The sequence below is a fragment of the Rhea pennata genome, chromosome 3 (genome assembly GCF_028389875.1).
Source record: "Rhea pennata isolate bPtePen1 chromosome 3, bPtePen1.pri, whole genome shotgun sequence".
Lineage (NCBI taxonomy): Eukaryota > Metazoa > Chordata > Aves > Rheiformes > Rheidae > Rhea > Rhea pennata.
This window is the reverse complement of record NC_084665.1, coordinates 107,363,439-107,390,496: the sequence shown is the minus strand read 5'-3', so window position 1 is coordinate 107,390,496 and position 27,058 is coordinate 107,363,439. Positions and strand designations below refer to the sequence as shown.

At 37.6% G+C, this 27,058-nt stretch overlaps 1 protein-coding gene across 1 annotated transcript in view; it reads left to right on the top strand.

Moving 5' to 3' along the window:
- Positions 1 to 27,058, top strand: part of DLGAP2 (DLG associated protein 2) — a 304,160-nt gene that overhangs the window by 38,800 nt on the left and 238,302 nt on the right. The window contains exon 2 of the mRNA XM_062571124.1: positions 24,050 to 24,082. Within this exon, the coding sequence (XP_062427108.1) occupies positions 24,050 to 24,082 (33 nt within the window). The remainder of the gene's footprint in view (positions 1 to 24,049; positions 24,083 to 27,058) is intronic.

The following is a 27,058-nucleotide window of genomic DNA, read 5'->3' as shown; positions in this document are numbered from 1 at the left end:
GTGGTGATTCAGACTTTGAAACTTGATATGGCTGCCTTTTCTAAATATCGTTCAGCTTCTATTCTTTTGCTGGTCTGCTATTTAAAAATTCATTTTTATTTGGTAGCTGATTATAATTAATTTTTCTATGTATGAAGACTGAAGCAAAGAAAACATTGAATAGTTTAGCCATCTCTGTGTACTGTGTGTATTTTCTTCTCTCCAATTAAATAATGGACTTTTCCTTTCTTTTGTCTTCCTCTTACTATCTAATGTATTTACAGATTATTTTTTCTCATTGCCTTTTATGTCTCTAGCTAATTGAAACACATTTTGCATCCCACCTTTTTGATTTTTATCCGTATAGGGCGTGCAAGCTATTCTTTATGCTCATCATTAATCATTTACCCATACTTCCACCTTTTTAATGATTCTGTTTCTATTTTCAGGTCATTAGAATACTACTGATACAGTTAGAATGGTCTCCTTGAATTTTCCTATGTACACTTCACAAGGGGATTGCTTTTGTATATTCAATATAGTTTCTCTCAGTAGGTAGTGACTGTCATGTACTCATTTATCCTTTACATTTTTCCTTTTGAGAAATCTTGCTGTGGCTTACTTTTTAAAATTTTAACAAATCTGTTTTATTTCTAAACTCAGTACAAGGAGTTCAAATCTTTTTCAAATAGTAAAACTCATCATTTCATGATGATCCCATATAAGCTTTGGATTCTCAGCTGATTCCCTGTGTTAGGGAAAAACAAAGAGGTCTTCCATAGTTGTTTTCTCCACTCCTTGAAACTGACTGAAACTTTACTTCAAAAAGTCGGTGAATTATGTGTCTTAAATAAAAAGTCTCCAAACCTATTCCTTGGCAATGACTGTTTTCTCTTCTTACGCCCACTCAGACACATTCAATAGCTTATTAGTTCTTCCTGAATTTCAGAAGTGTTCTAGGTACACAGTTCAAAACCTCCTTGCCTGTGCTTGTTAAACTAGTTATTCCCTTCTGGTCAATATATCAGACCTGCAATTTCTTTCATTGTATCTGTGAAATAGATTTTTTTTAATGTATATAGGAGTTCATGTTTTCCTCATTAGTTCCCAAATATCCGGCATTCACCAGAAGATTCAAATAAAATTCCATTATTCTCACTCTTGTTTCTTTTATAATTTTATTGAAATGTCTACTTTCTAGCCCAGATTTATGTTTTAGGAGTAGATCTGTATTTTGTAAGTATCTGGGGCCTTCTTGCAACCACTTAGTCTTATCCTACTGTAATAGTACAACCTTGCCCAGCTGCCTTGCATCCTAGCTAAAGACTGTTTCTGCTCTCCATCAGACACTATCAGTTACCAGCATGGTCCTTATGAAGGTTGTTGAGATTCACTTTCTCTTGGGTTGGGAGTAATTTTATCCTGGGCGTTGGACTTTAGCAGGGGAACATGCTGTTGTTTTTAGCTTTTTGGCCAGTAAGACATGCACAATCATTGCGTCTCTGTATCTTCCCCTAAAAATATAAAAGTATACATGCGGATAGCTAATCCTGACTTGTTGCACTTCTGAGAAGGTAGTGACATGAGGAATGGCAGGATGCTGCAGATGCCAAAGCAAGAGGGATGTTCATGCGGGCGGCACTGCCTGTCCTCTGATGCTGTTCTTGAGACATGGATGAGAGGCAGAAGCCCTGCAGAGAGCAAGAGGAGATGCTCATTTAGCAGAATTGATGAGCAAGGTAGGAATTACCAGGGCAACCATATCATTAACACCAAATAAGATAACTGGTGATACAAGCACAGCTCATAGAACAGCTGCTGTTCAGTCAGCACTGGTGGCTGGCTGGCTGTGGCTGGGGGAATTTGGGACCTTCTCTCTAACGCCAATGAGGGACCACTCCAAGGTGCCACTGGGCAGCCCAACAAAACACTGGTGAATGTGTTGGTCTTAAAGAGATGAAGAGTTTGTAGCTTTCCTAACAGGGAATGAGGAGAGACCAGACCTTGGTTGGACTGACAGATGGACTGTAGTCAGGCTTGGTAGTCAGCAAGTTGAGCAGAAGGCATGTAGGAGCCATCCAGACAGCACACCACGGTGGCACCCCATACTAGCACCCAGCTACTGGGAGGCCTGGGATGGACTGGCCAGTTTAGGGAAATCGGAGGAAACAGGGAAGAGAAGGAAACTAGAACTGCTGCACAAGAGACTGGGCGCACTGAGAGAACGTGGACTGCAATAATAGCTACGTAAGGAGCTAGAACATGGTGAGAAAAATAAACAGAACAAAAATGGTTTTTTAGCCCCTGCTTATGGAACAACTTGTTTGAGGTCCCTATGCATTTCTTCCAACACTTTTTTTGGGTGAAGGGGAATTATTTATTTAGCCTGCTGTTTCCACAGTGAATCATCCTAATCTTTCACAAAAGTAATCATCACAAACTTTAGACTTGGTGATAAAAATACCATTTTTTCCCTTGCTTTTCTTTCAAACTTTATCTGCAAATTATTTCCATTGTTCTGACTCGGCACTGATAAAATATCACTCTTATTCTCACAGAACTAACATCATCTGCAAATTATCTCCTTTGTTCTGATGTCTTTGCCATATTATGTTCACTGACTTCACTTATGACAGGCAATCTTTGTGTCATTCATTTGGGTAAAGAATGTAGTTTGGGTATAGCACAGCTCTAGAGCTGTTACTGTGCAGATCCCAAGTGAAATTTTCTACTGTCCTCTAGTGTGCTGTGTTCACAAAAATAAAAACATTGAGTCAAATAAGTAAATCTATTTTTTATTGTCTAATCAGAAACATTTGACTTAAAATACAGATGAACTCTGTTGATAATTATTGTTGATAATTATCTATTGATAATTTGAGCAAAATTTAGCAATTTCTAGTCACAGAAAAATCATTTTTTGTTTCCAGGATTACTTGCTGCCATAAGGTAAAGTAATAGTGACACCATCTAAAATAGACAAGCAAGGAGGCAGGAGCTAGTGGCTTTGATTCACTAGGTTTGACACTGCTGTGGTTATGAATAGTAACTTTGCCCCTGTTATCTTACCTGCAGGACTTGGCAATCTTGCCATCTGCATCTCTGCCCTCTTGTGACTTCAGGTACTGCAAGAGCCCCTGTGTTTTCAGGTTTATTTGTCCATCAGTTCAGAAATACTAGAATTAGAAGATGGAAAAGTCCCAAATCTTCATGCACAGTTAAAGGAACATGGCACAGGAGGGGACATCAGTCTGACTTCAAATCATTTTTTTTAGTTGTTAAAAAATATACACTCAATATCCTTGCCTATATAACCACTATTGCTATTTATTACTTAATTCTTTAAAGATTGCTTTACTTGTCTAGAAATGAGAAGCAGTTTACCTGTCTGTAACAAGAATGAACATGGTTTGATCACATTATGATGACATAACATTAGTATTAATATTCTGAGAAACTGTAGAAGTTCAAATAATTCTCCTTGTTTTCTTTGAAATCTGATAGAACAAATTCTGCCCTTACATATGAAAAATTTGAAATTTATTAGTGGAGCAGGAAAAAAAAGATAGGACATGTAATTTATCCCCAAAGTTTATCCCCAATCTTTAAGTTTATACAATTACCATTTTTCCTTTTTTGTTGCTATCTCAGTGTGTTGCAGTAGAGCACAATGACTTCATATACTCTTGCTTTCTCAACATACAGGATGATTTTGATACCTGTATAAATGCATTTTCTGCCATCTATAGCCTCTTTTTTGCCTCATAACTTTCTGTGGTATATGGTAAAAGATGCAGGGAAGTCAGGTTGTGTGTTGTGAATAAAATATGTAAATATTCAGGTCAGCCTTTATGTTGAAAGGTTAATGCTTATTTACATGGAACACTCCTACTATAAACATCATGCTACATTCCTTTGTAGACCACATATGCAAAAAAAAATTTTTTTTGAAGCCCTCTCTAACATACTAAATGAACCTGTTAGGATAACTTATTTTTATTCATTTTTCTCTACAGCTGAAATTGCTGTGAGCTGACTCTGTTAATCACTAAAATTCACATGCCTTAAAGTGATTTAAACTAGCTTTCTATAAAGCAGCAACATAAATCTCAATTTTAAGTGTGGTGGTTTGTGAGACACTCCTGGGATCCTCTGAGGAATATACACTTCTCAGTAACATGAAGTGCCATTTGCTCGCTCAGTGGCAATTGCCAGAGACTGAATGTCAAACCTGTCACTGGTTCATTTGTACATTTTGGACTGTAGGATAGTATCATATCGGGGAGGAATGGAAGTGAGAGAATGGCAGAAGAAATGCACTCACATGCACTTCTCTAGAGACGGTGGCGTGTTTTTAATTGCACCTGTTAAAAGCACTTCTCTGAGGTTTGGCACGGTGCCCTGCGTCGAAGAAGGCTGGTTACGCCACGTCCCCTCCAACCTGCAAGCGGCAGCGGTGCCTGCTGCCACAGTCTTTGCAGTCCCCGTGCCCTCCGTACTTGGGTGACTTGATTGCTTTGCGTAGCTCCTTGCCACTGATACCAGTTTTTGCTTCCATTAGGCAGCACCACCGCGGGCACAGGGCAGTGTCACTCTGCCTCAGGCAAGCTGTCACCCAGAGACTTGCTGAAAACTACCTTCTCGCACTAAACAGCACGAACAGTGAAGGAAGGACCATTGCATGTATGTCTTGAGATGGTTTTCTCTCCTAGGAGGTGGCCAAGTAGCGATGGCTTTTTGCCTAAGACGAGACTTTGCAATGTCGGTACTAGAAGGAAGGTAGTAAAGGACTGAGATCCCCTCATGCCACTTCTTTTCTTCCATGCTGAAGCAGAGGACTATCACAGAGATGATCTGTTGGCTAGTGGTCTTCAACCTCCATTAACTGTATATTCATCCTTGAGGTCTCCCAAAGCTGCATGTGGAGGAAATATTTTTCCAAGGAAATGCCTCTTCTGTTTGTAAGTAGGAAAGGTCCATAAACAGCGAGTGCTCAGTAAAAGGCTTCCCTTTGAGAAGGTTTCTCATGAGGCGCTGGAGCCTTCCACAATTAATGCTTTGGACCTCCTGAAAAAGCTCTTGGCATTTGAGGAAGGGCCAGGTGATCTCTCGCCTGTCAGTGGTCTCATGCGATGTGGGAGACAGGAGGTTGTATCAGTGTTGGAATATTTTAAATGGATAGAGTTGTTTGTCCAATATTGCTTTGGTAAACTGGCAGGAATCTGTGGTTGGTAGGTGTTACGAAATTTAAGCAGTAGTGCCTATCAATTACCTTAGAGACTGAATATAATTTAATGACCTTTCTATATGCCATTTTAACAGAACCTTAGTATCATGATTCCTATTATATAAACACCCACTTTATTGCTTACCCAGTGAAATCTAATATATTAATATGGTCTCAGTTGATTTGTAACGATATTGTTTTAGCTTTATAATGACAGATTAAACAAACAAATTTAATAAGATTGCCCTCCAGAAGGATGAGATTTTCCAGCAAATAGTATTGTGGAGATAATTTTCTAAAAATGTACTTTACCTAAAGCATATGCTGCTAGCCAGCACTTCAGCTTTCTTCTTGCCCCTTCAGAAAAGGAAAAATTTCTAAAAACAAGGACAGGCATGGTGGATAGAGAAAGGCTCAGCCTGTATTCAAGGAGCAAGAAGTCCTTAGGCAATTTTGTTAATTATTACTAAAATAATTGTCAATCACTATTATTTTGCTTCTCTGGACAAAGTTAAGTGCAGGAACTATATTATTTCTTATTCCTTTGGCTGTGTTTTTAACCAAATGCCACCATGAAATTAGAAATGAGGGACCTTTACTTCAGGAAGCTTAAGGAAGAATTTTGCTTTCCCGTGTTCTCCGGTAGACATTGTCATGCCCCAGCTCCTGTACAGGCTTTCAGTGAAATATCAGTTACTGAAACATTTTTCTAGTTCTCTGTGCAAATGTGTATTAAGGCACTCTGACACCCACCCCTGGTTGCAATGTCTGTTCCCCCCAATGGCCACTTCCTCACATTCAGAAAAAAGAGTCTTTTCTCTAACTGTCTGCTGAACAGTCAACTGCCCACGTGGAAAAGTGAAACCACTTAGTAATACTCCACAGAGACAAAACAGTGGAAGCACTTAGAATAATCTGTGAGCAAAAGGGTAGGATTAGGATTAGGTTAGGATTAGGTTTTAAACGTACCATAGTTCTGTAATATATAGTAACTCTTTCAAACACAGTACCCCTATCTCCAACTTTATAGTGAAAAGAAAAATGCAGTCACTTTTTGAGGGGCAACCTTTATATTAAGCCAGTCTATCTGATTGCTCTGCTGGTAAGCTGAGAGTGACAGCTTTGAATGATCGGCAGAAAAGTAGCCTTCACCAGCTATCCAGATGAAAAGACTGATGTAGAGGCATAATAGATTTCAATAGCCTTATGCAGTGTATTTTTTGATTAAAATGCCACACTTCCTCTTCTCTTTTCTACTTGAGAAACTTTGTTACCAAAAAAAGAGAAAAAAGAAAAAAAGAACAGGGCAGCTTCAAGTGTAATAATAAAAATATAATAATATTGTAGAAACCTTCTTGTTGGATGGAAAAATGTAGATAATGTAGATTACAAATAATACTTAACACTTTGCAGGTTTCGTCATGCCTATGGTAGACTCCTTTAGTAAAAGTTGATTTCTATTGAGAAGAAGTTATTTAGGAAGTTCCACTGATTTTCATTACCTCTTCCATGATCAAGGAAAGCATTTCCTGCAATATCAAAACTTTTCCTGGAAGATTTTGAATTTTGAATTTGATGAACTTTTCATAATGGAAAGGAATCATTTCCATATCAGGCTGGATCAATCAAGTTTTAAGGTTGTGCCATGTAGGACTGCTTTAATTTGGGATAGATACTGAACTGCATGAACTTCTACAGTTTTTATGCCTTTTAGAAAGTCCTTCTTCATACCCCTGTCCTTTTTATGGACTAGGCTTCCTGAACTGATCTGCTTCCCATGATATACATGGTCATATGTTTCAGATTGTTCGCATAGGAGCTTGGTGGCATCACAAGGATTACCCTGTAGTTAGGAAGCTTGCTTGTCAGGGAGAGAGAAGGCATGAGAAACCACACAGCACAACAGACTTCAACCAAACTAGATCAAATAGGAAAAAAAAAAAAAAAAAAAAAAAAAAAAAAAAAAAAAAAAAAAAGTTTGTTTATTTCTTTGATAAACCAAAGTTAAACATTTCAGTTTGGTCCAGGTCAGAAATGTTTTGAGCTACAAAATGGGCTGATGTTTTTGTTTTGCTCCAGTTGTGGTTGAAAGCAATTGCTTAAATGTAGACCTTCAGCATAGGATATAAATTCTGATTTGTGTTAACTATCTTGTAAATAGTGCTAAGTAAACAGGATGTCAGTGAATTAGAATGCCACTTTAAAACTAATCTTAATATATACAGTAGATATGGCAGTCCCAAATAAAAATGAAAATATACTTCTATGCAAGCATGTGACCCTAGAAGCATCCTGAGGATAAAATCTGTCCCAGAAGCAGTTTCATTCCCATTGCTCTAGTAAAGTACTACTCAGGTGACTGAAAATCACAGAAGCAAAGTACAGTTTTACTCAGTAGAAGTAAATTTATGATTGTATAGTTATATGAAGATTGAGCTACTTGTTTTACACCTACTAGGTAGAAAAGAGGAAACGGGCAAAGGAGCAAGAGAGAAATAGTAGGCCTACAAAACTTTACAGTAAAGGTCTTATTCTTTCTCGTAGATGTATGTTAAAAGCAGTCCAAAGGGCAGTCAAGCTCTAGGGAAATAGTCTGAAGAACAGTAATTCAGTAATTTTTTGTTTTACTAAATTTTTTTTGCTGAGATTTTTCAATATTTATTAAAAATACCTTGAGTTCACTGACTGTCTGCAAAAATAAGAAACACAGTTCAAGGAAACATGTATAAAGGTGTTCTTTGATAAATTGTAATTAATACCTGGGCTTCATCAGTCACTATGTTAAAATTCTTCCGCTGAATATATTGGCTCTGATGACTTCCAGTAATTTAATAGTTCAAAATTAGGCTTATGCTGAGCACTCCAACAACACATGAATAAGGCTATTCTATTTGGAAAACAAGCAAGGTGTTTGCTTAGTACTGGAACTAATGAAAGTTTCCCATGGATTAATGACCTACTTTCCTCTATTACAGTAACCCAGTCCTCTGTATCCCCATTCCTTATAAATAACTTTCCCCTCACTCCAAGTGAAATCTTCACTTCCTCTGTAACATCTGCTAAGCCTCCCCAGCCACAATATGCTTGGCTCTCTCCCATGTCCACGAAGTCCCAGCTGCTGGGGAAGCAGCAGCTTGTGTTATAGCTGATTCCAACATAATACTTGTGCTGATTGGGAAACTGAACAAATCTGATAGTTGCTGAGCTTGTATGGCTGCCTCTGTTTCCTCTGTTCAGATGCCAATATTCTCAGACCTTTTAATGAGTTCTTGTTTGCAAGGTGTCGAGCTCCCCGTTGAAACATGGGATAGTGATCGGGGCAGAAGGGGCAGGGACTGTGAGAGACAGAGAGCTGACAAAGGGCCAGGCAGTACAGCCATGGATATTTAATTTGCCTATCAAGTCAAAATTAAATAGAGAATGCAGTGTGGTGGAAGAAGGAGCAGCTACTATGTGTGTGTCCCTGTCCACAAGTGGAGTCCAGGTAAGTGAGGTCCACACTGCCTCAGATCAGAGCCTCCCCAGTATTTTGGAGTTTATTCCAGAGCAACCCTTTTCGGCATAGCCCCCCTGGAGCTACTCACACCCCTCTCCCATCCCACTGTCACTCCTCACCATGTCCCACTGTCACTTATATCCTCTTCTACCATGTCCCGCTCCTTCCAAAGCCCTGCCCCAGCCATGTCCAGGATCCTTGCCCAAGGTGTCTAGCCTGAAGCATCCCACTGCCACACTCCCACTGTTTCCATCTCCATGTGTCCTGTGCCAGGCGCTGGAGCTTAGAGCCCCATACCTGTCCACCTCGTTCCCCAACTGCGTTCATGTCCCATGACTGACACCGGTATGCCTGAGACCTCCTTTGCCATCACCTGCTGGATTTGTTTCCAACGATCTCTGTCATTGACTTGTTGGCTGCTGCAACAGCTGACCTCATCCTTTTCCCTGGGCTCCTTGCTTATTAATATAGATAGATATAGGGGATTCTTGCAAACACAGAAATCTATTCATTAGAGCAGAATCTGCACTGGAATAAAAGGGTTCACTTGAGCTTGTGGTGATCAAAGAACTGGAGTTTACTTTACAAGAGAAAAATAAAATAGGTTGGCATGTTTTACACAGAAGGGGAAGGCCAAGAAAGGATATGATTGCCCTCTATAAATACAACAAGGCGCTAAACATCAGAAGAAAAGAAGAGCTATATAGTCTAAAGGATATTGTTGGCATAAGGTAAACTGGCCATGAATAAATGGGGGTTGGAATTTAGCAGGATGATTTTAACTATCCAAGACTGAGGCTCTGAAATAGCATTGTAAGAACAGTGGAACAAAAAGCCCTAACTAATTTTCAGGTAGCATTTATCTAGGTGTTAATGAGCCCAGGAGAGGTTCAGTCTCAATAGCACTAGCAGACCCAGTACTCCGGGAGTACCACTAGCACATCACATTTTCATCTGTAATATACTACTCCACCATGCACTCCACTGCTGGCCAATGCCAGGTGGAGTCATCTAGATGGTTCTTAATAAATGTCTTCAATGCTAATAGTGTTGCTTTTACTTCGTAGTATATCTGTCTATTAATATAACCTGCTATCATCTTTGCGTTTTTTTTTCTTTTTTGCAGCTGTGAAATGATTTGATGGTATTAATTATTTTTTATAATAACCCCCAAATTTCTCCCTTGATTAGCTTGCTAGATGAGATTTCCATTTAGTACATATTCTGTAACTTGGTGTTTGGTTTCCCTGCTAATTATCTCACATTTTGTCTGTGTTAAGCTGCATTTGCCATCTGCTCCTCCAGTCCCAAAATATAATGGAAAACCTTTTGAATCCAATTGCATTCTCTTAATTACTGGCTCTGTCTCCAGTTGTGTTATTAGCTGCAGTTTGGAAGATCTTGGACCAAACAATTGGTTAAAGTGTTGAAATTCCTTTGATTTTGGCTGAGCCATGATGACACATACTGAGATCCTGATCTTTCCGTTCATACTGTTGTATATTTTAGGTTCTCTGCCTTTCAAAAAAAAAAAAAAAAAAAACATGTCTGAGTCATGCTTCTCTCAATTTTCATATTCAGTATTGATATCGTTTTTTCCCACACTTAGGCCAAGCTCCTACTGTGAATGAGTGTTTCATTTGGCTTTACTCTGAATGTACTCTCTCCATGTAATTCTCCTTTGAGTCAGTAATTCTTCTGAAGAGCTTCAATGGATCAGTAAACATGAAGTCTCTGATGTGGAGCATTAATTTATGACTATACATATTTGAGCTTTTGCAGATGTTGTAGAATGCTTACAGCATTTTAAAAAATCTTTAACTTTTCATATGTGTCTTTTCTTCTTTCTCTGAATCTATTTATTTTCAGTTTCTCATCGTCTCTGGATAGGCATTTAGTGTAATTGTTTTAAGCCTTCAGCTTTGGTTCTGTGGTACTTGTTACTGCAAGACAAATATGCCCTTTTTGTAAGCTGGTCTCTTCAATCCTAGATTCTTGTTACCAATCTTTTTCTAACAAAGTCGATTCTTATCCTTTGCTCCTGTCTCTTGTATTTACTGATCTTTTGCTGGATTCTACACAAAAGAAACTATTCCTTTCAAAATAGCTTCTCATGTTTCCAAATCAGTGAAAATAAAACAAGATTTGGAAATATTACAGTCATAAGACCTACTAGGCAAGTTATACAAAAACATTTTATTCCTTTTTGAAAAATGTTAATGTAAGTATAACTCATGTAAGTCATTAGTATGAGCAGTGGGACTAAAATGTCATATCAAGGACATAAAGTCATAGGCAGTGCTAAGTGATTGCAACATTTGGTCTTTTGTATCAGCAATCATAATATTCTTGTGAAAGGCTCTCTTAAAAGCGGAGTCTGGACTTCTAGTTTATCTAAATAAAACAAAAGCAAGTAAAAGAACTGTTTAAAAACACCTGGATCTCCTCAGGGTTATTAATTCTTTCCTATTCCCAATTACTGTTTCAACAGCAAGACGTCATTGATCGTGATTTTTCTGTTTAACAAAAAGAAACGGCGGTTGAATGGTAACCCATAAGAATCTTAATCGATGCCCTCAATGTGAAGCAGTGCTAATTTGGGAATATAGCTGCAGCTTTGTTTGAGAGATTATTTCCTGTTGCCTCTTAAATGTGACTTACTTTTTTGATATAAACACTTCTCTGTCCCAATTTTTGATTTATTTATATTGCAACTTATTATTGTATTAACATAATCAGAATATTTCTATTGTGTTCTTGGTTGATAGAAAGTAAGGTAAAGAGGAGGGAATGGGTGTCTAAAATCTCCTTTATATTTATGTTTCCTATATAGACATTTAAGGACTTCCTAATCTGGCCAAACTCAAAGCAGACACATTTAAGAAAATGTATAGAAGAGTACTTCCCCTGAAATCAGTGCTAGTTAATCACATTTAAAGTTAAACATGTGATTAGCTGCATTTTTTTTGTAGGTTAGCATCCCCTGTATGCATGTGAATGCATGTAATTTCACAACCGTAATTTTATTTTGTTGTTGGCATGAAAAATCTTTTAATTAATTAATTACTTTATGCTGTGAGGACCAGATGGAACAAAAATTACAACCCTAGTGAAGATTTCGTGAGCCTTCAGAGTGTGGAGAGATCAAAAATAAATCTGAAGAAATATTTTATGAATATTCTCAAAAGAAAGTGAGATTCAGATTCCTTCAGATAGTTTGGATGTTAATTGAATTTTTTGCAGGACTGTTATTCATATCGTAAAACTACACTAGACAATTTATACCATAATACTTCACATAACCCAAAGTGTTCTAAGTCTGATGGATAGATTTCTGCTGTTGCAAATATATCATACTCTTAGATATGGTTATCATAGGAGCCTGATACATTAATGATGGATGATATATATTGGGAAAATTTTTTATGCTTATACACCATCCTTAGCCAGTGTTATGCTTTCAAACAATATGAAGCGTGATAGTCTTAATGGTCAGGTCAAATGGTACTTGTGTGGTTCCATCATCCACTGACTGAAACATTTTAAATAGGAAAACTTTGATATGTAGTGCGTGGTAAATCATGTTTTGTTTTTTTCTTTTCCCTTAGCATTAAATATTAAATCTGACAGACAGCTAATTTAACACCTGTGTATATCTGTTTTCTGTTGATTAGTAATTCAGTGGTGTTTCTGTGATTAAGAGAATTTAGCACTACAAACTAGTGGTTTATGACATTTATTTATGAGTAACTTGTGTATAATTATTTCACTGATGCAAGCTGGATCATAAGTTTTTTGATACTTGTTTCTTGCAAGTAATTCAGTATTATCTCCTTGGTGATAAGAATCTCCTTAGTTTCAAATGTTCAGGAATTTATCCTTTAGTTACATCTCATAAATAATTTGAAGGAGGCCAGTCAAACTTTGGAGAACCCATAATGTGCATGTTGATAATCCGTAAATTCATACCAAGCCTTCAGACAACCTCACTTAGGTGATCGTTTGAGAGTCAGTCAGTAGAGTAGTATGGTTATCTAAATGAAAAAGCTGCATTAACAACAAACTTTGCATAATGGAAGCATATTTTCTCCCATTTAAATATGCAGACGGAAAAGCAAACTGAAGGTGGCAGTTTCTTGGCATGGGCTGCAAACACTGGATCATATGTCTTACAAGAGAAGCTGCTCGATTATCCGTGGTTTTTCATTTTCACTATAAACTTGCTTCCAGTATCTTGTTAGGAAGCAGAGGAAAGTTCTGATTACTCTAAGATTCAAGAGATACTCTCAATTACAACAGATATTTTTTTAAATGATTTTGAAAAAAAGGATAGTTCGGAAGTGTAGACTGAATTACTGAAATTGCTGCACACTCACCTGACTAATCCGAGAAATTGCAAGCACTTAATTTGGGCTAGTGTCTCCTACTCTTAATAGTCTTGAAAGAAGTAATGTGTAATTATACAACTTCATCTTCTATTTGTCACAACAAAAAGTTTAATTTCCAACAGGCCAGGCATTCAGGTTCAGCTAGCAATAGTATCCTGCCTTCAGGCTAGACCAGTCAGTGAAGGTTTGTTCCACTGATGATAATGCTTCTGATTTGTACTGAATTAGCGGAGTATATTATACATTAATTTCAGCCTGAGCATTGTATGTGTGTTTTAATATATTAATAACGATGTCTAAAATACTTAGGAAATTTGGGCTGAGATTCTGATTTCAGAGATGTTTAAGAATCAGACAAAAGCATCCCATATGAGTTTTAGGCATTTGCACTTCAGGTTCTCCAGGTTGTCAAGGTTTCTGGCACTCGGACATCTGTGATACTTAGCAGTCACAGCTAGTGCATAGTGTGTGTTGATGCTTGGAACCGTTTTTATGTATACCTTAGGTCTCCTTTGGTGATTGTGCTCTGTGCATAGACTCCTGTTACTACAAATTGGGGCTTATTTGTAGCTAACCGTTGAAGAAATCACCAGAGCATTGCAAAAGTGTTAAAGAAGTGGAGGTCAGAGCAGTGAGAGAGCACGCTGGCTTACTGTGGCAAGGTTGGCTGAAAAGAGTCACACGTTGCTGTGTGCATGATGTACTGAGAGAAAAACGGCGACTAATGTAGCTTAAGAGAAATAGCAGATTTAAATCTGATGTTTCAACTTCACGTTTGGCAATTTGGAGTTGAATTTATAAGTGTTTTTGCAAAAGGATCAGATTTTTTTAGTCATTGAACTCTACTTCTCAATTTTATCTTCATGAAATTGTTTTGGACTTTCAACCTTCCATTCTGTATTGCAATTTTATGCCTTTTTGTCAAAGGACATATTTCAAGCTCTGCTGTTTGATGCTTCAGTCGCAGTTGGAATTTTGGATTGGTTTTGCTTATGAAATTTGAATAGGAATGCTTGTCCATGGAAAAATTCAGGCATAAGAAATTTCTAAATGTGTCCAGTTTTACAGCTTGTTGTAGGATGGGGGCTCTGTATGGGTGAGGAGGCTCAATTCATCAGAACAAGTTATGAGCTTGGTGTTAAAGTTGGTAGTTGTTTTGCAGAGAATGGCAAACTCATTTTTCCTGATTAATTTACTGGAAATTCTCTATTACTTCAAGGAAATCTTTATTTTCTATTGTTATTTTGAACTTAGGCCTGAATCTTGCAATGAGTGCTATGTGCCTTTGTAATGCTCATGGCTGAGTTACCTCATTCCTTATCTCAGCTGTGCTAACCTGGAGCAGCTACTGCCTGGGAAGCAGCTAGACGTGTTGACAAAACGGAATACGCATGCCTGGCCCTGATGGGAATCTGGTCAGTGTGCAGTTTTACTCACTGGGCCTGCTACCACGTGCTCTGCCAGTCACTGACTCCTTGCCACATCTTCCACAGGTGTTCCCACTACAACTTTAAAAGTTTTCCAGATTACATTTACTAAAATTTATTAGTTTGATGGCAAAGGCTATTTGTCATGAACAGATTTTTTATTTTACTAAATTAACTTTCATGTTTCACACAAAATTTCAGTTACTTGTTTATTTGCTCAGTTCCACCTCAAGATGGCTTCTCTGATAGAGAGCACAGACTATAGGGAAGCTGTTCTCATGAGATGCCCAAATCTCTTTAGTTACATCATTAGGTCCTGAAAGTCACTATAGACTGGTCAAGACAGAACTCCTTACAGAGGATAATTTAGTGCTTAAATACATAACCAAGCTTTGTTCACACCAGCTCATTTTGAAAAAGGAATCCATAGTGAAGATGAGACAGAAAAAAATGTTTCTTTGATGGATCAGTCCTTGGGCTATGTTTGTTGGGAGACATTGCCTGGCACGCTACAGCTGCTATAGCCCCACTGAGTTATCACTTTCTGTGTGAGGTCACTACACATCTGGGACTGGACCAACTTGAACTTTAATTGTGTATCACAGTCCTTTTAGGTTTGAGTGTCTCTTTATTAAAATCTCAGATGTGTGTCTTTGCAGTGAGGAAGGAAGTGCATTCTAGGTTGCACTGATACAGCCAGTAGGTTAAAGAAGGTGATTATGCTCCTTTTTTTGGCACTTAGGAGGCTGCAACTGGAGTACTGTGTCCAGTTTTGCTTGTCTCTCCCCACCCTCCCCATGCAAGGAAGACATAAGCAAACTGGAATGTGTCCAGAGGAGGACCGCAAAGATAGTGAAGATGCTGGAGCACATGGCACACAAGGAGCAACTGAAGAGACCAGAGCTTGTTCAGCCTGAAACAGAGGAAGCTAAAAGAGGAAAGCAGAGCTAATTGCTGTCCTCCGCTGCTTAATGAGTCATTACTGTGAAGTTGGAGCCAGACTTCTTGAACATGCACAGTAAAAGGATGAGAGGGAATGGGTGGATGTTACAGCAAAGGAAATTCCAGTTAGATTCACAGAAAAAGTTCTTCATGGTAAGGATGGTCAAATGCTGGAACAGCTGCCCAGAGATTGATTCTCCCCTCTAGGGGATTTTCAAAACTTTAGTGGACAAGGCCCTGAACAATCTGATATTTCTAGGATGTTTGCAGCATACTGACTGGAAGGTGGAGGCAGATGACCTCAGGAGATCTCTTCTTGGAGGAGACCTCTCAACTTGTTTTGTTCTAAGACTGACATATATTTATATAAAGAACACTTGTTCAGATGTCTTGCCCTGCAAGCTCTCTATTTTCCAGCTGTGGATATGTCTTGGACTTGATCTGTCTTCATACTGAACTCTGTTTTATCTCTCCCTATGGTTTCACCATGCTTTTTTCCCACATTTTTGTACATCCTTTTAAAATCTGTTTGTCAAGGTAGCTGCCCCATCCATTCAGATCTCTGTTATCTGATTCTCATATGACAACTGAGAACAAGAAAGGAGAGAAGAAAGTAATTTAACCTTTAAGATGAGTATGTGGTCTACTCCATAGTCCACTTGTACACTTTCTGCCATCTGTCTGTTTGGCTCTCTGTTTACTATAGCATGCTCACCTTGGATTTGTACCATTTTTACTTGTCCTTATGAGGCTCTAAGATCATTAGTGAAATCTCTTAAAATTAATAGAGTGAAAGAAAGGAGAGCAAGAAAGAGACAAAGAAGGCAAAATGGTGATAGATAGCCTGGCTAGTGTATGCATTAGTATGCATTTGATCCTGACTCTGCTGAACTCTAATGAGCCTTGCATTGGTTCCAGTGGGTTTTGGAGCAAGCCTCTGATGCAGACTCTCTTCAGTTCTGTATCTCACAGCACTCTCATGTGTCTCAGTTCTCACATTTTTTTATCTCCATTCTCACTCTACTTGGTGTTTTTCATAAAGAAGTAAGGTTGTGATTAGAGGATTTGGCAAGTTTATTTCAGTGTTATGAAGAACGTGACTCACTTTCACCTTGGAAGTTCAAGTACTATAAAATGAACGTAAAAGATGAGGAGGAAAGCATGTAGATTGGCTCTTTTTAAGCACATCTTCCGTCTTTTTTTGGCCTCATACAGGATATTTGAACTCTCCACTTCGGTACTGTGTATTTGACATGTGTACTAGAAGTGTACTAAAGCATATCAATTTTATTACTGTGTTTATGACTACTCCTCTGAAGAGAAAATATTTATATTCAGATCATCAGGAGAAACATTAGTACTTTTTTTTTTCCTGAGTGGTTTGTATTTTGCCTTTTATCGCTTCAGTTATTTTTGTTTTCCTATGAAAATATTTGATTGCCTGGTCTCATCATTCTTTTCTGAAATCTCTTTTGGCTTGGTTAATGCACATGTAATGTGTAAACTCCATATGGAGAGAGATCTGATGTGCAAGTACGATGAATTGGTTCTGGCATTGCTTTGAGCATGAACCTTGTATTTTCATCTGGGGAAAATAATAAGTTGTTAGTGGTTGCTGTATACATTTGGTTCATTGTCAATTCGTTTGCTCAAAAGGATTCAAAGTTAGCTGCCAGGTTGGTTGATTTTCCTTTGTTTTAGGCTCTTTCTGTTTTTAATAATGGTTATTCTATATTCTACTTTTATTTGAAGTTCTTTCAGTCTCTGTCCTTCCCAGGGCTACTTATTCCCCTTGTTCTGTCTTTCCCAATATAGTCCAGCAGCTAATCTCTCATAGGCAGCTCTTTCTTTTCTGTTTTATTTTTACTGTTCTCCAAAATTGTAGTGGATATTTGTTTTTTCTAACCCCAAGGCCCGATTTTGGGCAGCAAAAGGCCCTTTGTTATGAATACCCCAGTTAAAAGGAAAGATTCAGGAAAGCTGATCCGCTAGTCAGAAATTGCAAGCACAGTACAATCTCATCTTGAGAGTGGTCAAACTCTAAATGATAACCTGGGAGAGGCAGACATTCAGGAAAGCAGACACTTAACTCAGCAGACGTACTTAAAGAAATGGTTCCAGAGGGAGGAAATACATTTATTGGCTATATCCACAACAATTCTAAACTGATGTCACTATTGCATTTTAAAGTAAATTCTGTAGAATTCATTGACTATTTCTTGTTATTTTTACATGTAATTACTATGATCTGAAAGCAGAAAAAAAGTTACAAGGTGTACATATATGTATGTGTATATATGTATGTATGCATATGTATGTGTCTGTCTATATGTATGTGTAATTGATGCATTTTATTTGACTTACATGAAACTGTGTTTGTTTAGCTCAGCTGTGACAGTTCATGGAAAAACACCATAGTAATATTTGAGTTCAAATATATTTGGTTTCTGTTCCTCTTGTACTCTTTGCCAGCACTAAATACTGTAAGGAATAGAATGTTTTGATATAGTGTTTTTGATTATTTTTGCCAATGTAAATAGTTTCAAACTAAAAAGTTATAAGAAGAATCTGGAATACTTTGTGGATTTCACTTGGCTTACATGCATTACATGAATAATGTCCTTGCTGCTACAGCAGAACAAAGAAAAGTATCCTTTACCTGTATCATTTTGTTCTTATGATGATGACTACTAAAGTACTTCTAGCCCAGTTCTTGTCTATTAGGATGAGATCTCATTTAAGTGAAGAAAATAATGCTGTCCTACATTTTGGTGATTTTTTTTCTTAGAAAAATAAAAAGAATGTAAGAGTGTTTATATTCCACTCTACCTGGCAACCTAAGGTCTCAGGTGGTACACTGTATTCAGTTTGGGGCCCTGACAACTTTGAGATACAGCTAAGCTGAAAAGAGTCCAACAAAGATGAGATGAATATTAGAAAGCATGACTAGGAAGAACAACTGAATGAATAGGTCTTATTTAGAATAGAAAAACAACACCTGAAGGAAGCAATGAGTATCTGAATTAGATTATTTAAAAAAAATGAAAAAAATTTGTTTTTGGTCCGCATTGTTGAAAGGAAGGTACGTTTGAGCTATGTAGGATTTTTCTTTTCTAAGTACAGATAGTTTATCAATGGACATAATTTACTTGAAAAGGGTTTTATTCTTTTTCACCTGAGATTTCTAAAGAACACATCAGAAAAATTTCTGTAGGGAAAATCTAAGCTGTCCTTCTGCAGAAGGAAAAACAAGATGGTTTTTGGAGGTCTCTGTCAACCGCTTACCTAAATGGATGGTTGAACATAGAGCAAATGTTCAGGCATCTGTTTGCAATTGGAAAGCTGTCCAAAGGACTTGCTGTATCTTCAGCAGGAACAAAAGGTGGTGGTTGTGAATGGGAGTCTTGGGGAACTTGACAAAACCTTGCAGTTTGTCCCGCAGGGCTGTCACATCAATATTTCAGCTGATGGTATTGTGCAACACTGGGATGTCAATGGGAGGAGAAAGATACAAAGAAAGGCAAAAAGCGTAGGAGAAGAAGTAGACATGAAAAGCAAAAGTGAAAACCGGTTCATAATACAGTCAGCCTTTATTGACACCATTATAGCATTATAGCTGTGTTTAGATACAAATATTGGACTAAAAACCTGAAAATGATTAAAAGTCTCACAGCATGGTCTTAAATTATACCTTGCTTTTCAGCAGTACTAAATCTCTGTATGATACATAGCTGCTCTATTTCTTTTAAAGTGTCACAGAGTTCCATTTCACTGACATCAGTAAAACGATGTAAAGAGAAATTAATGAAATAGTGTCACAAACAGTTGCATTCTTTGCCATTGGAACCAATGAAAGAAAAATCTGAAGCATGATCTGTTAAATTTCCTCACTGAAATGTGAAGTAGTCCGCAGGGAGGACCACATCTGTTTCCCGAGTGCGGTGCTCGTGCAGGCTGCGACAAGTTATCCCCAGCATCGCTTGTCACTCCTGCACGTTAGTTGTCACATGGTCGCTTCTGCATGTCTTGGTCAAGACTCATCGAGGCTGGACTGCAGAACGCGGGTGACTCCCTGATGAGATTAAAGTATACCTTAAACTGTAACTATTAAAACCAACACAGAAACATAATCACTCACCCTATATTATTTTAGTCAAGGCTTTCTAAAAGATATACTGGAGCCCAGACAGAAGTTACAGCCTGGGTGCTGAAATTTCTGGGAATGCGTATGGGATGATATACAAAGCATGGATAAAGTGCTTCCTTCTGGCTTTCTGACTAACTATCCTGAGACTTGTTAATGTTCCTGACCTTATGGGAAAAGAAGAAAACCTGTTTTGGTTTACACAACAATAAGGACAAAAATTTCATGTTACATATGTCTTCACTGAAATGTTCCGCAAACTCTGAAAATATATTAATTAGTGAGTTTTGTAAATAAGGTGACTTCACTGAGGTTACATCAGGGATGAATTTGAACCACGACTTTGGTTTAAAAGCATAGTGAATTATGTTTTGTGGGTTATATGAAGTTGACTGTTCTAGATCATGCACAGAATTATTTGGGCATTTTGGGCGTAATTTCTTTCCAAACTATTCTGTTGAAGCACTATGATAAATCAAACATGGGCTTTTGGTCTTCATAATACAGCTTTTATTCTTGCCATGTTTGTATTATTTCCTTTGACAAGAAAAATTAAAGAAAATTTAAAACCAGCAGGAAGGAAAATATGAATTTTTTTTCTACTTCAAAGAAACATTTTTCCTAAAATTATACTTATTCACATACAGGGTACCTCAAAATGTTTTATAACTGGAAAAAAATATATATAGTCTAAATATTGATATTGTTTGTATTTGAAATGTATTTCATACCTTTAACAGTTTGCACATTGAAGCTTGAACTTGGCAAATATAGGGAGAGAAAGGGTTCTTGTTTTCTTAGTTCAGACTCCAGAAAGCAAGTGATTTCCCCCAGATTATTTGAGGGAGTATGATAACTGATCATCAGACTCTGGCTAGTGCCATGTCCTCAAGCTTAATGGCTTGTTTACACCTTTCAATATCATTTAGGATTTTCTTCTAAGTGATTTAAAATACTGCCAATGTTGTGTTGTCTTAGTCTTATTACATTATATAGCTTTCCTATATTTTTTATTGTAATTTTTTATTGTAATTTATTCATAATGGCTATTTTGTATTTTTCATCTGACCCACATATTGTGTGCTTTTTAGTTCTTTATAGTAGACTTTACAGTACCTGTACCAGTACCCTTTTGTACTCTTAACACCAACCATACCAAAAAAATGTATACAAAGCAAGGAAAGGTGAATGTGTTTAGTAGAATAATTCTTTTTGCCATAATTTAAAATTGAATGTTGACCTCATCCTTTTGAAAAAATTATCAACTTTTATATTTGGGTTTATTATTTTTAGTAACAAATACATTTCATACTATTTCAGGAAGAAAGGAGCTTTTGACTTCAGGATAAATCTGTTTCTTCAAAAGATCTTTCTTGCAACCAGTTTTGTCAGTACATTCTTATATTTGGGAAGATTATTTGTGTTAGCTGGCCAATTTCAAAATGATAGAACGAGACCGATATATTTATATTGGGTTTTCTTTGTTCAGTTGATTTATTGGGTCCCAATTCTCCAAACACTCATAGTTCTTAGTCATTTTACTTTGGGGAAACAGTGACAAAGGAGTTACTCACATGTATGAGTGTTTATAAGACTGAGCATGCCTTTGCTAAGTAGAGCTGATTTTCAATATACTAAAGAGAAAGAACACATCCTGTGTATATATTACTATAATACTTTAGATTAATCGGATGGATGGAGGCATGATCTGTTAATAAGAAGTGCAAGAAAGAGATTTAAAAAGTATTCTTATCTGAAATTTGGTAACAGCTCAAGTTTCTGCTCCTATTTTATTACAATTTGCAATAGCGTAAGTATTTTCATTTTGCATTCCACTGGGAAAAGGTAGACTTAATTTTGAGTGTGGACACAAAAAAGTTACTTGTCTGATTAAAGAGATTATTATCCCCAAAGTTACTTGTCTGATTAAAGAGATTATTATCCCCTCTTTTTGGTGCTGGTGAGACTGCACCTGGAATACATGTAATCAGGATTTGAGGCTCACTGGCTCCAGAAGCATATGGAGAAATTGGGGCACGTGTAGTAGAGGGCTGCTAGTAGAGGGGTTAGAGACTAAAGCACATGGCCTACAAGGAGAGAGGCTGAAGGAGCTGGGCCCATTTAATCTGATGAACTGGAGGTTGTCCAACAGCAGCCTACAACTGCTTGAAGAAGCATGATGGAGTCAAACTCTGTGGCGCTGCTGAATGGTAACGAGGGAGAGCAGTCATGAACTGCAGATTGGGTGGTTCAAGTTACACATTAGGCAGCTGGTGCAGAACGGAAGCAGGTTGCCCGGTGAGGCTGTGGTATCTCCATCCTTGGTGGTTTTCAAGACTTTGCTCTCAAAGCCGCAGCTGATCTGAGCTGTGTGGGAAGCAGGCCTGCTTTGAGTGCGACGTTGGACTAAACAACCTTCCAGTGAAAAATTTTATGTTGCTGTGAGTGTTGCTGTGAAGCACAGTCTAAGTCCAAGACCTTTCACAATACAAAGACAGAAGTAAATGTTTACAAAAGTTATTTATCTCATGTTAATGTAGGTTTCCAAAGCAGATTAAGTGGCTGCTTCTTTTCCTTGACTAATGAATCTTGAAAGGCTAGTCTAGTTTTGTACTATTTATGCTGAGGCACCTGACCTTAGGCTATACGCGTCCCACACTCAGGAATGACATTGCACCTGAAGGAGCTGTAGCTTTTTTCACTTTTGTAGTGTTCTTGATTGCTGTCAGATGACACCAGAACAGAAACTTAAATAAGACTGAAAGGAAAAGTTCCAAATTAATACAGGTGTTTAGTTGTCTCCCAGAGAAACCTTTCCTACCAAGATGCAGGAACTTCCTTCCAGATAGATTTTGAGATTTCTATATTCATAAATGATGTAAACCTGCAAATACCATGTGCATGTTACGCATGCTTTATACGCTTTAGGGTTGCAAACATGGGCATACAATCTCTCAACAGTTATCATGGAATGTGCAGGTCAAAATAGACTTAATCATTCCGCACATCATGTACAAATATGTCTTTTCCTGCCATCCCCATTAGCAACACCAGTGTCGTCTTGATTTTTTTTCCCCCTCATCCTTTGGTATAGCCATAGTCACTGAGCTTTTAAACACATGCGCACACGCACACACACACTGTGTGGAAATCAGTGCTCCATACAACCTCCCTGCCATGTCGCCTACATCGTCAGTAGAAGTAGTTGTGTTTTTCCAGGTCACTCAATCTGCACGCACTGAGCACAACAGAATAGTGCCCAGTCCTCCCGCACAGCAGCAAGCTGAAGTGAGGGAAACCTGCGGACGCAGGCTTAGCAGTGAATCACCTGCATCCGCAAAGTCTCCTTCTTACCAACATAGAAGAGGGACTGCTGTCAGTTTGAAACGGTTTTCAGCCACAGACTGATGAACTAAAACAAAATCTCCCCACCAGCTTTCCCCAAGTATGCTGGGATAAAGGAAGAAACAGCTCACCCGCCTTTAGACAGCAACTCTTAAACACAGACCTGAAAGAAATCCAGAAAAGCAGTTGTCAGTGCGGGATGGCTTGGGGAGCTAGCTAGCTAACTTTTTATTGATGTGTTTCTTGCAGCAGCTGTAGCTGTGAGCCTTCATTTTCAACTCATGCTAGCAGACAAGCTCTCCTGCCGCAGATTTGAAGCAATTGTGCAGGCATGTTAACACTGAGGTTCATTAGCAATGGGGAAAAGAGGGAAGCCCATAATTTGGGAGGCCTTTGAGAGATGGTGGTGAGAGCAGCTAAAAATGTTGAGCAGACCCTCTGGATCCTGGTAAACCAGGGAAGCAGTTGTTAGTGGGACGCAGAGGATCAGCAAAAAGTCAGGAGTTCAAAAGTACGTCTGCAGCCTGTTCTTCCTTATCAATCAGGATAATAACTGCACGCGGGCAGGCAGCCCCCCTCGCTCAGACATCACACAGCCTTTGAATTAAAGCAAAGAAAGGCTTCTGACCTGCTTCCTTGCATCACCTCAGATCATGGCAAGTACATTTTTCATCCAGTAGTGACCCAGAAACAGGCCTGTGTTTTCTGAGATTTGACTTGCAGGTACAGCAGTACATTTACATTGACTGTTAGACTTAGTTAACTTACCTGGGAGGACTTGAAAGTCTTTTAGGACATGTGTGGAAGCAAAAGGTCCTGGTATCTGAATGCATTCAATTTGAGTCTCTAGAGTTTATAGTTACACAAATGAAGCTATACATTTTTTTTTCAAATTCTTCTTGCAGAATTTTTTTTGAAAGTTACTTTACAACTATTGAAAAACATGTGTCATAATAAAAATAGAATTGCATTTTTCATGCTAAGTCTGTGTTCTATCAGATTTGTTATATTTGAAATGTAATTATGACTTCCTAACTCTAGAACATACAGATCTTAAAATCAAGAAATAATAATATATATATATATTTCTTTTTTTTACAGAGTCACAGTGTACACTCTGTGGGGAGCCTGAAGGTGAGCATATTTTCCTATTCATATTTTTCAAAGCAGCTAGTGGGGAGCACTTGACTCAAATGATGTGTACAATAGATTGGAAATGGTATCAGAATGATACTAACCAATGAAAGACATTCTTCCCTATGTTAGATAGCAAAAATGAATTGAATTAAGCTGAGTAAAGCACAGTACATGCTCCAGGCAGAAGGAAATATCTTGAAGGACAACTATTCCATTAGAGTAAAAATTGAAATATTTATGTCTTACTCTTTTGTGTGTTTGTCAAAATAATTTGGGGTGTGAGACAGTGTGAAAAGACATTTAAGGACATCACTTTGAGGATGGAAAATAAAGTGACTGGACATGGAAGGGAAATGAGAAAATGTTTTTATAATTGATAAGATTTATAGAGTACTGAGTGAGGCTAACACTGTTCAGCAGGTGCATAAATACTACTTTTGAAATAAGGATAATTAAGCAATAGCTGCAATGCAGTGCAAATGTATGCCCAAATGAAGTCTTTGTTTTTTGTTTTTTGAGTTTTTTTAATTGTTATTTTGCAAGTGAATAATTAAATGCCAAGGTGAGACCCATAATTTACCTAAGAAAATGTTGAAACAATGCTGAGATTATGATTTTTGAAGAAGGCCATTATGGATGAAAATCTCTTTCTCTTGTGCATATCTTCTTAGTATTGGTACTGTTATAAAGAAAATGTGAAAACCCCAACAATCTGGACGGAGTCTTTCTAAGAAAAGTAATCAAAATAGTAAATGCAACTTTACTGGAGAAAAGTATATTAATTAAAAAAATATATATAGATTCTAGGTTGTTCCCAAAGAGGTTAGTCTGAATACCTTAAATGGTTTCTGAAACACAAATTAAACTTTTAACATTTTTATAAATTTAGGAGGGTGAAGTCGGCAAGAGGGCAAAGCCTGGAATTAAAAGGCTTTGAGACCTTTGAGACTAATGAAATAACTCAATAAATTAAACATCACTTATCTACTTCTCCCCTGTTATCTGCTGACAAATAACTGTTACAGAGGTTTATTTTGACTTTTCATTCTTTTACTAAACAGTCATTTCTTGATTTGTTCTTTTTCATTGTCCTTTACTTGATAAACTTTATGATAGCACAGATAAACATATGAAAAGGAGAAACAGGTGTTTGTTTAACTTGCATTAGATATTCTTTTTATAATATAATTGCCCAACTGTGAAGTTATACATTGGATTATTACTGTTTTATTACGTGTTATGTCTGCTTTATAACAATAATGCCTACACTTTTCATTACCACTCTTTCATGCCTATTCAGCTTTGCAAACTTGAATATACATTCATGGATTTTTTAAAAAAGGGAATTCCAAAAAATTTGATAATATTTTGCTTAACATTTATGTGACTAAAACCCCACTATCAGAGAATAATATGTATTTCTGTAGGAACATTCCTCAACAGCATAGTATTCAGTTTTCAGTTGAGTTGAAATAAACTTTTACAGGAATTAGTCTCCTGGATCACCACACTTTCTCCTCAACACAATATTATTTGAATGTTAATTATTAATTCTAAGCCTCAATTTTACACTACTGACATTAATTTCAACTTAGATTAATGGAAAGACCTACAATCTTAAAGGTTTTTCCTTGGCAGTTTAGCATAATTTTAGATTTAATACTGACCTTATATAGAAGAGTTTTTTTCTGTGATATTGGGAGGAAGCAGCTGCTCAATAGGTATGATTTTAGGTTTTAGGAGGCTATTCTAAAAGGAGCTTTATATCTTTGTTGTGTAAATGGAAAGCAAACAAAAAAACCCCAACCTAAACCTCAAAAGATGTAATTTTTCTCTAGAACATTATATACATTTTGGTATGGTTTAAAATAAAAGTAATTGAATTACTAAGGGAAGAATTCAAAAAATCACACTGTTGCTATGTTTTAATGGGAATGTCTCACTCTTCTCTATGGTCTTCTTCAGAAGTTTGAGATGCTCTGGGACTTGTAGTTTGAATTTTTGATATCTTAGGCAAATTCAAAGAATTTCAGTTCATCACAGGTACCATTTGCCTCAAGATTCCTTTTTCTTTTCCTCCTCCTTTTTAGAAAAAAATCAAAGTTAGTATATTGAGATGAATTTGCAGACTATTAATTCAGGGCAGATGGGCTGTGGTAGAGGCCCCTCTACTAATTGCCAAAGTGGCAAGCAGAGACTCGTCCTTGAAACAGTAGGTAGATCTCTAGATCTTGGACTTGGGAGCGAGGAAGACAGGACATCGGCTCTTACCACTTCTGAACCTCTCTGAAGCTGCCGCTGGCTGCCTAATCGAATGAAGAAATCCATTTATTGGCTAACCTCCAGACAGCGAGGGGTGAGTTTCTGAATGATGCTTTTACATTTTATATAAAAAAAAAAAAAAAGTAGGCAGAGCAGAAGCTCGTTGTGGGCCACAAATTCTGATTTGTAAATTGGTCAACTCCAGTCTCCTCCTAGCTGTCGCGTGGGGGTTTATCCTTTCTTGGGCCATGAGTCTCCTTGCAGAACCAGCGAGTCAGTCTTGGATCTGAGTGGAATAGGGAATGGCTGCCTAAAAAAGAACTCTTCTTTGCAAAATTTCTAGCAGCCAGTGTGATGCTTCAGGACGCAAGTGTGTTTTCCACATGCGCACTGTTCCTCATCTAGGGGACAGAGTAGATGTGTATTTTACAGAGTAAAAAAAATATCAGATATAGGAGGGAGATATAAATTGTCAGAACACGCATTTCATGTTTCAGTCATTCATATGTTTTGCTTGTGTAATCTATGGATCAGTAAATAAATGTGTGTCATGTGTTCCCTTTTGCAGCCAATCTCACGAAAATGAGCTGGACAGCCCTCAGGTCTCTGAGAAGCTGGTTTTAGTTTGAGCTGCAGAGGCTTAAGTGTTTTGCTTTAAAAATCATTGGCTTGATCTGTGTTATTGGCAAGGATGTTTGGCTGCCCTAACTG